The sequence below is a fragment of the Leucopleurus acutus genome (assembly GCF_964270905.1).
Source record: "Leucopleurus acutus genome assembly, chromosome: 2".
In the NCBI taxonomy this organism is placed as follows: Eukaryota; Metazoa; Chordata; class Mammalia; order Artiodactyla; family Delphinidae; genus Leucopleurus; species Leucopleurus acutus.
In genome coordinates this window covers 166,448,585-166,459,108 of record NC_139143.1, presented here as the reverse complement: position 1 = coordinate 166,459,108, position 10,524 = coordinate 166,448,585, and the positions used below count along the sequence as shown (strand labels likewise).

The 10,524-nt window shown below is 49.0% G+C and overlaps 1 protein-coding gene across 1 annotated transcript in view; it reads left to right on the top strand.

Annotated features, from left to right (window-relative positions):
* Positions 1-1,792: 1,792 nt before the first annotated feature.
* LOC309979071 (uncharacterized protein C1orf94) overlaps positions 1,793-10,524 on the top strand; it is a gene marked incomplete at both ends in the record, with an annotated part of 35,954 nt that continues 27,222 nt past the window's right edge. Inside the window, 2 exon segments of the mRNA XM_082865649.1 lie at positions 1,793-1,817; positions 1,820-2,120. Of these exon segments, the coding sequence (XP_082721775.1) occupies positions 1,793-1,817; positions 1,820-2,120 (326 nt within the window).

Below are 10,524 nucleotides of genomic sequence, written 5' to 3'. Positions count from 1 at the left end.
CCTCTTCTCTCCCCATTGCCTCACTTTGTTGGTTAGTTTCCATCAGAGCCCTTACTTCATCTGTAATTATTACTTACTTACTTGCTCTGCTAGTTGGCGATCTATCTCCCTCCACGAGAGAATATAGGGTCCATGAGAACAGGGACCACGCCAGTTTCGTTCACCTTCATGCTTTCTCACTGTCCCGCAACTCACCAGCACAGATACTCATCAGTATCTGGGGAATGAATGCAGGATGGGAGAAGCGAAGACAGTTGTTAGGGCCACACAGCTAGTAAGGGGCAGTGTCAGGATTCAACCCTACATGTACAGGCTGCCATCTCGTCTATTCGCGTCCAGGCTTCTTTCTTCTTTCCCGTCCGTCCTCTTGCTCATCCTTTACTGGGGAAACATTGGCGGAACAACCATTGACTCCTGGGGCTAGAGAGCCCCGGGCAGACGGAGGTCCCATGTTGGTTCCGAGTTTAAGGAAGCCCCTCCAGTGTGGGGCGGAGCCCACTGAGCAGCAAACAGTTAGCTTAGACCTTCTCTCTGCACCTCCGCCCACCCTGGGGACCGCTGAGCCCAGCGCTGGAGAAACCAGTCTGTATCAGTAGCCTGGGGTGCCTGGGTTTGAACCCCAGCTCCCCGCTTCCTAGTGGGCCTTGGACACACCCCTCTAGGACTTTGAGACTCGGTTTCCTCAAATGTAGAACAGTACTACATAACGGTACTAAATTCAAGGCCGAGCGCTTGGCACATGGTAAGCGCCTGGTCAAAGGGCAGTTAGGGGTGAAATCAGTGATCCCCGGGCAGGGACCGGCAGGCGTCCAGGTGGGTACTGAGGAGCCCGCGGCGGGGCGAGCCGGGGCAAGGTGCCCTTGACCTCTAATGGGGGAAAACGCTCTGGGGTCCTCTGGCCCCCGCCCCCACCCCACCGGAGGGCCTGGGGCACAGAACGAACGCAGGGCGCCCCGCGCACCGAGCCGTTGAGTTTCAAACCCAGCGAGGAATTCCAGCGCTGGATGGGAAGGGGGTGGGAGCGACCGGCACTGCAAATCGGCCCCAGTCCCCCCCGGAGACAGCGCGCTTTTAAGGCTTTGGGACCCTTCCCCGGTCCACCCCACAGCCCAGGGAAGGGACCGTGGCAGGTGTCTGCTGGGGGCGCCGGGACGGGCGCTGGGCACTCGGGACTGTTCCCGTGGGCAGTGGAGCGGCCAGGAGAGGGGGACTGGAGGCGGCGTTGGGGCGAGCAAGGCGGGGCTCGGCCGGGCGGGGGCCGTTGGCCCTCGGTGGGCGCAGGGTCCCTGGGAAGGCCCAGTGAGAAACCGATGGCGGGATCCCGGATCCCGGTGCCTAGCAGTGTGCCAGGCCCTCACCAGGTCATCCCCCAGGCTTAGCCAGCGATGATGAGCTGAGCCCCGGGCGCTGCCAGGAGTCAGGGGCCGGTGGCAACGGGAGAGTGCCAGGGACTGTGGGGAGAGCCAGCCCTCCCCTTCCAGCTGTTCCCAGATGTCATTCTGCCTGCCCAGGGACCTGGCTCCTGAGCTCAGGGGGATTCCACGGTTACTAAGCTACTGTATTTCATTGACTTTTAAATATTTTCTTCTAAGGGAGAAGGGGATGGGGGGCAAAAGTCAAGAAAGAGCAAATAAAAACAAATCAAAATAAGTACCCCCTCCCCAAAAGAAAGCCGTCCTCCATCCATCACTTACACACACATCGAAGGCCTCTGAACATAGTCACCTTGCTGGACCAGCAGCTACACAGAACTGACCTCCTGCTGCCCCATCCTCATCTCCCCTTCTGGTGAATGAGGGGTGGTGGTAGACGGTCCCCCGTCTTCGAGCCCTGGGTGGACAAAGGGGCTTCCGAAAAGAGAGGAAGAGGATGGCCAGCGGGAATGGTCTGGCTTCGTCCTCAGCCCTGGTGGCCAAGCGCCCCTCCGCCCTGGGCCCGTTCCCCAGGTACATCTGGATCCACCAGGACACACCCCAAGACAGCTTAGACAAGACTTGCCATGAAATCTGGAAGAGAGTTCAGGGCCTGCCCGAGGCCTTGCAGCCCAGGACCTCCAAGGAGCAGCTCTCTGCCCCCATGGCTGGCACCCCAAGAGACAATGGCCTCAGCTTCCAAGAAGAGTGAGTGTCCCCTTACGTGACCCAAGGGAGGGGGGAGGAGATGAGGTCTAACCCTCTGGGGGAGTGTTTTGACCTGTTGTTCAGTCTGGTTAAACCCTAAAGGCTGTGTACTTTTCCTCCACCCACCATGGTCCTCCGTCCAATAGAGCGTTGACTGGGATGCTGAAGTTACCTGAGTGAAGGGCCAGACCAGGGCTGTATTTCTGCTGCCTCTGTACCAGCCCACTCAGGGGACATTTCTCGTCTAAAGGCATTGGCAACTCCAAGGTAGATCTGAGGACCTTGAAAAACCACCCTAGCCAGGGCTGGAGGCTAGAAGTCCGTGGCTTTCCCCAGAGGCAACTAGAAGATCCTTCTCCCCTGCCGCCCTCAAAGGCTAGGCATTGGCACAGATGAGTCTGATGGTTTTAAACCACATCTGGGATTCCCTAATACAGGGAGCAGCTGTCCCATTCAGCCTGCATAGAAGCCGCTGCGAGAGCGCACATCAAAATATTTACTGGGAAGGCACTGACATATTCAGAGGACATAACAGAAAATTAAAGTGCAGGAAGATGGCTGTAAATAGCCCATTTCCTGGATGGGAAATCCTGTGTCTGGGAAACACAGAGCTGAAAGTTTCTCCACCAGGGCAAAGTTGGGTAGATGTTGTTGGGGACGGATATTAGAAAGGAGACGGAGGAACAGAGAAGAAGAAAGGACCTCGTTAGGAAAAGCGAGTAAATCCGGCGAGTTATTAACGCCACCCTTGAGCGCTTGTTTACTGCTTTGCATCTTCAAGGTGGGCTGCAAACATTAATTAATCCTCCCAGAGTCCCTATGAGGCAGGTATTCGTGTCCCCATTTTACAGATGGATTAAGTGTTAATAATTAAGTGCTAATTAAAGACTAAGTGATAATTAAGTGTTGCCTCTTCCAACACATGCTCCAGCTCAGCTCAGAGATGCTCTGCAGTGGGGCAACCCTGCAGGCAATTATGAGCTGAGTCTGGTTTCAGGGATTTCTATGCAAGAGCTAAGAAAGGCAAAGCGTAACTGCTCCCCAGTTCTGCACTCCATGCTGACCCTTTTTGGGCTTATTTACTTGCTACACATGAAGGCGAAAGGCACTTTGGCTGTTATTGCCTCCCCTGCCCCCTGCTCAGCAGTGCACGGCTGGGATGGGAATGGCCTGTCTACAGCCAAAATCCTGCTGTCCTGCCCTCCGCTGGCACTGAGACCCTCTCCGCTGCCCACTGCCATCTGCTCTGGAACAGGGCCTTGGAGGGGGCCTGTGGGGCTCTGCTCAGCTCTCAATGGCCAAGGAGCTGATTGGCCACTTTGTGGACCAAGGGTCAGTGGCAATTTCCAGTAGATTGCACCCTCTCTGCCAGGTCACACGGAGTTAATGGAAACAGACTCTACTTCCAGTCTGCACTTGGCCGAAAACTGAACTGGCACACCTTTGGCCAGTCGCTTAACTCCATTTGGCCTTAATTTTCTCATCTGCAAATGGAGGATGATATGCCCTGCCTTGTCCATCTCAGAGTTGATAATGAGGATCGAATACAATGGGGACAGGAAACTGAAAGCTACATTATTCCAGTGAGGCGGTCCCTAAATGCAATTCTCAGGGTTCAGGGGTTTTGGTTGCTGTGTTTGTTGCCTTCAATCTGGGGTTTTCACATGGTGCTCACAGACCTTAGGGTGCTTCAGGGGCAACCTGGAGTCAAGTGTCCTGGTTGCTGGGTCCCGATCCCCACATCAGCCAGAGCTGTTCGGCTTTTATGGGTTTTTACTTACTGAAGTTCTGAGTAAAGGCTGCATTTGAAAAAAGGGTTCTGCTATGAGAAAAGAGCTAGGAAACCATTGCCTTAGATAAATAAACGATATCATAATCGTGCAGATATCAACCAAGTAGAGCACAGTGAGCTGTTCTTGAAATAAAGGCAGCTGCAATGGTGGAATCAGATAACTCTGGTTGCAGATCGCATTTCAGCTCTGTGCCAGCTGTGGGACTTGTTTAATTAACGTGAGCTTCAGTTTCCTCATCCGCCAAGTGGAGATGATTACTATGCATTTCATCGGGTTGTTGGGACGATTAAATGGGATATTTAAACATTCCCGGTAATAACTAGGATTTGTAAAAATTCCTTGTAATAATGATGATGATGATTTCCTTAAGCCCTACAATTATTACATGAAGTGGGTACTATCTTAAACTCCCCCTCTTTTTACTGTTTGTTATGCAAATGTTCAAACACATAAAATAGTATAATGAATGTCTGTCAATCAGCTTCATTAATTATTGACTTTGGGCCATTCTTGTTTCAATTCCTCCCTCCCCTATTTTTCAATCAGATCCTTTTTACAGATGAGGTAACAGGTTTGGTGGGGTTCATTTCTCTGTCCGAGGTCCTACAGTTAGGAAGTGGTGGGGTTTCAGGAAACAAACCCAGGACCATCTTAGCCACTACGTGATAGAGTTAGCTGCCTCCTCCTAGAAATGAAGGCATCTTTTTGGAGACTCAAAATATTCGGCAGTCCCATGGTCTGAGTGATCACACATAGATAACAGATTTCAAATCCGGGGAGCTGTCCAGCATATTTGTGGATGGCTTCAGGCCCACAAGATAACCTCTCAGCTAATCTGCCTACTGTTTAATTTTGTAAACCCAGTTTGGGTTTTGGAGATGCTAACTGCTATCAGGGCAGGTAGATAAGTAAGCTCTAGAACTCTTGTTAGCCAGATTTTTTTTTTTTTTTTTTTACTTTGTCCCCATATGTCATAGAAACCCAGACATTTCAAGTTTGAAAGGGATCTTGAAGGCTATCTTCTGCTGCTTGAATCCCTTCCTCGACATCCTTGCCAAGTGGTTATCCACTTGTACGCTTTCTTAGATGCAGAGCTCACCACTTCCTAAGGTAGCTCCTTCCTTAGCTATGAACGCTGACTGTCAAAAAACCATTTTCTTCCTGTGCTGAAATCTGTCTCTATCAAACTAAGACCCATTGATCTGGAGTCTGCCCTTAGGGCTCCAAACCAAATCTATCCCCACCTTCCTCTCAATAACCCTTTAGATATTAAAAGATGGCAACAACACTCCTCCTAGGATTTCTTGTTTTCACAAGCTGAGTATCTCTGTTTTTCTAAGTTTCCCTTCATGTACCAACTTGATCAGTTTCTTGCCCACACTGCTGGTCCCTGGGGCAGTGCAGCAACTAGAACCAAGTACAGTAATCCAGGTGTGATCCAATCCAAGCAGGTCGGATACTCCCCATCTATACTCTGTATTCCTGTTAATGGCAGTTAACACCACATTCACTTTTCTCCACAAGCCAACTTCAGCCTATGGACACATTTTGAGTCCATTCATTCATTCATTCACTTATTCATTCAACAAGTATTTATTAAGCATCTACTATGTGCCTGGCTCTGTGCTAAGAGCTAGTGGGATAGAGCTGTAAACCAGATGAGATCCTGCCTTCCTAGAGCTTACGTTCAAGTAGGGGAGAGAAACAGAAAATAAGTAAATAAAAGAGTATGATCACTGTAGAATGGGAAAAGAACTGGTGTTCTAGTTGGAAGAAACCAATAATAAACACATAAAAATAAACCAAATAATTTCAGCTAGCAGAGAGTGTTCTGATGGAAATAAAACTGACTAAAGTACTAGGGGGACCTCCTTTAGATGGGGTGGTCAGGGAAGGACTCTCTGAGTAGAGGCGGTCATTTGAGCTGAGACCTGGACGCCAAGAAAGAGCCAGTCAGGTGAAGATCTAAGGAAGGATGGCCAGGCGGAAAGGAGAGAAACCACATAGACTCTGAGATGTGAGTGGGCTTGGAGAGGGACAACGCGGCTGGGGTGTGGTGAGTGATACGACGTGGCACAGGGTGACACCAGACACAGTCAGACAAGGTCTCAGAAGGCCTGGAGGACCACAGTAGGCAGTTCACATTTGATTCTCCATGCTATGGGAGACCTTTGGAGGTTTTTAGGAAGGGGGTGTAACATGATCACATTCACTAGGTTTTAAGGATGTCTCCAGCTGCTGTGTGGAGATGGTTTGTTAGACAGGTGAGAGAGCAAGTTGGGAGACCTCTGGGAAGATGCTACAATAGTCCAGATGAGCACAATGGTGATGATGGCTAGACCAGAGTGATTGCAGTGAAAATGGAAAAAGTGGGGGATTCAGCATGTATTTTTTTTTTAAGTAGGAGATGTCACATTAAAGTCTCCTTTTTTTAAAAAAAAATTATTATTTATTTAATTTATTTTTGGTTGCGTCGGGTCTTAGCTGCAGCACGCGGACTCTCTAGTTGAGGCGCGCGAGCTCAGTAGTTGTGGTGCATGGGCTTAGTTGCCCTGCAGCATATGGAATCCTAGTTCCCTCACCAGGGATCGAACCCACGTCCCCTGCATTGGAAGGCGGATTCTTTGCCACTGGACCACCAGGGAAGTTCCTTGGCGTGTATTTTGAGAGGAGTCAAAAGAGCCTACAGATGGTTTTGGGCACACAGATAGTGACATCACAGCTGAATTGAGGTTTTTGGCTTGAGCACTGGTTGGACGGTGGGGAAGAAATGGGGAGAAATGGGCTATGGGAGAGAAATCAGTAGTTCTATCTAGTGTCAATTAAACTCCAGACTCTTGTTCAGTTATCTTTTAATTAGTCTTAAATTTGGGCTGAGAGAATTGTGGAAAGCCACTTACTGACTCACATTCTAGGATTACCTATTCATTCAATCCCCCTGTTGCTAAAACTTCACAGCCTTAGAATGGGGGTTTTGGATTTGCTGTTGACTCCATTGCCCTGACTGTGAAATGGCATTTGTTCATTCCCTCATTTACATATTCATTCAGCAAGCATTCACAGTTGCCTTCTGGGTGGCAGGCCCTGTGCTGGGTCCCAGGGATGCAGAGATAAGTAGGACAGAAGCCCATCTCTCTGAGAGCTCCCAGTCTAGTGGGTGGGACAGACACAGGTCCATGTGACAGCAATGATGTTCAACAAATATTTATTGTGCATGCCTGACAAAGTGTGAAAGCAATACAGTGGTGAAAAAGATGGGGACAGTCTCTGAGCTCCTACCTGGACCTTCAGTGTCTTGAGGAGGCCAGATCACGCATATTAGGGTAAAAGGGAAGGCTTTCTGGAGGAGGCTGGGGGAGGCGAGCTGGAAGGTCATCCTGAGCCAGACCCAAGTAGGAGGATGAGTCTACAGAAAGAAAGGAAATCTATTTAAGCATTTAAAAAGCAGAAATGATTTCCCGACTGGCAGCCTTCTGAGGTATTATCGGTCGCACGAAGGAAGAAGGCTGTTTTGCACTTGCTCCAGTAAATTTTCACTGTTTGCACCCATCGGCCAGCCCTCCAGGCAGGAGAGCCACTGGGACTTGGAACCCAACGTGCTGCCTTGTTTGAACTGTTCTCCCAACAAACCAGTCCTTTGTTGCTACAGTTATTAAAACAGTAAGAGAGCCACCTTTCCGCTCTCACCCACCCCCACGCGGTTTCCTATCATCCCAGGGAGCTTCCCGTCCTTCCCTGCGCTTACAGGACTCTTTCTGGAGGCTTTCTTCTCAAGACCCAGCTCAGGAAAAATGGGACGAATCCTGCTTTTTTGGAAAAGTGCTTGGACTACATCCCCACTCTTATTTATTAAAAAATTTATTTTTTAAAAAACTTGAAACCTAGTGATGGGAGTGATGAAGACAAGACTCACACGTGGAAACTCGGACTGATGCCCTAGAGCAGAAGCCAGTTCTGGAGACCCTTGGAGTCTAATGCTCACTCCAGGCTAGCATTTGCTCCCCTTGGAGGGGTCAAACCCCTCTTTGAGAATCTGAGGGAAGCTACCATACACCCTTTTGCCTGAAACACGTCCTCACATCCCTTGACATTTTAGAATGTCAGAAAACCCCAGGCCCCGCGTTGGAATGCTTTTCTCATGGACACTTAAGTGTCCCCTTCCCTTAAGCTTCCCAGGGCTGGGTCTCAGCAACTACTATGACCCCAATCACATTGACATCAATGCATCCTCCATCCTGGTTGTCAAGTGAATTAGTGCACAAATAGTGCTGCAGATGGAGGTTCAAGGCCCTTGACCCTTCTCTCCTCCAGTCTCCTTACACGTCTGTCCGTTGCCTTCATGGTGGTTTTTGATTCCCTGCTCCCTTGCAGGTCTCTCTTCTGCCATTTTCAGATCGTCTCCTCTTACTGTGCCTGGTTCCTTTCCCTCTTGGATGTCCTTCGCCCTTTACCAGCTTCATCTCCCTGAAACACATCAGCAGCACTGCTCAGGCATCTTCCACGGCTTCCTCATTGTCTTCTGAACCCCCTGACCTGGTCTGGAAAGAGTCTCTGCAGTTGGCCCTCCCTACATCTCTAGGTGCGCGCCTGGCTGCTTTTCTCCAGACTCTCTGTAAACCAAGATGCGCTGCAAGCAGGTGCACGTTCCCTTACCTTTGCTCAGGTTATTTCACCACCAGGAATGCCTTTCTTCCACCTCTCTCTGTCTACTGAAATCTTCCCCATCCTTAAAGACCTGGAATTAGTGTATCATTCTGTAAATTTTTCACTGCTCACTCCATTTAACATTTCTCCTTCCTCCCTCTTCCACGTTCCTTTTTTAAAATTTAAATAAACAATTATATCCCCTCTCTTTCCTAAGAGTTTAAAGGTGGCTCAGATAACAATAAAATATAGGAGTATCCCAGTATACTTCCTAGCTGTCACCAAGTTGCTCAAACTTTCTGTGCCCCATTCTCCTCACCTGAAAGATGAAAAAGTCATAGCGACCAGGCTGAAGGACTATTGTGGAGGTTAATGAAAGAATGTGTGCAAAGTTCATACAGCACCTGGCAGAAAATAAGGACTTCAAGTTCATCATCTTCGTCCTCACCCTATTATCATTACTATCAAGGACAAAATGACAAGGGTTAAGTAATCAAGAATGGTATGGGGAGAGGAGACTTATATACCAGAAAAGCTAAGCTAAGGAAAAGTATTCAGTGGAGGCCAGCATGTGGCTTTGAGACTCTAGGCAGCTGGGGCAAAAAGTGGGAATATACCAGTTAGTTTCTATAACTCATATCATCTAAGAAGAGAAAGCAGAAGAGGTCATCAGGAGAGATAAATCCTTCCTTAGCTCTGAGGACCCAATGGTAGGGGTCTTTATAGGTGGGTAATAGAAGGGAAGAGTCAGTTTATAACCAGCTCTTGTGTTGACCGTTGGCCGGAGGGGAGGACACAAAGTCCCAGTGGGATGTGTCAACGCCACTCTGGCATAGGGTTTCTGATGAGGTGGTCATCTGGCGTGTATTGTACGCTGCCGGTGGCGACAGTCTTTCTTCCCCCACCTGACCACGGCTTCTTAAGGGCAAGGGCTATGTCTTACTCATCATTGTCTCCCCAGCGCCCAGCCGAGTTCCTGGCACTCAGTGGCAATGCAGTGTGTATGAATGAATGAGTAAGTGAATGCTGGATGAACCATAAAAATGCCACTGCAAGGAGAGTGAGGCCCAGAGGTTGCCAGGATCCAAACCAGAAGTCACAATCATCAGAGGAAGCATTGAGTGACGTAGGGACGGGATATCAGGAAGCCAAGACATTGCAAGGTCTTTTCCTCCTTCTGCCTTAAGCTTAAGAAGGCAACTAACATTTTCTTGAGCACCTAATACGTGCCAGGCTCTGTATTTCAATTTTCTGTTTATCACATTGTCTTAGCAACCCTTCCCAGTTGATGGTCAATATTATTCCCATTTTACAGATGAGGAAGCTGGGGCTCAGAGAAGTTAGGCAACTTGCCCAGAGTCATCCAGCTTGGAGGGGGCAGAACAAGGATAGGGACCTGGTGAAGCTTTAAGACCAGAGCTCTTTCCCTACCCCAGGAGCCATTCAGAATAGCCCTTCCTCCTTTTCTTAATACTGGGAGCCACGAGCAGTGAAGGGAAGATGAATCATGATTAACATCCCACGTCCCGTGTCCCCCTTTTTAATTTAATTTTATGGTTTTGGGAGCCGTGTCACAGGTTGTAGGAGCCTGCAGAGATGGGCCACCGGTGGTTTGGTTTAATCCCCTTTTTAATATCTTTGTTGCAACGTGCTTTCCAATTCAGCTCCCAAGTCACATTTAAAAAATACCTCTTCCTTAGGGTAAGCCTCCTCTTATTAAACAGATTCAAATGAAAAGTTTTCAAGATAATTTGAACAATAAAAATCACTCTGTAGCTCCTAACCGAAGCTCCTTTATTGCTGTATTTATTCCTCAGTATTTCTTGTCTCATTCCCCAGCTCACTGAATCCTTCATCCCCCAGACCTTCCAGTCCGAGGCTCAACCCCTGCCTGCCTCTGTGTACTCCTTTCTCTCACCTCCAGACAGATGGAGGGTCAGGGAGGGGGCAGAGTGGGAGGTCTCACT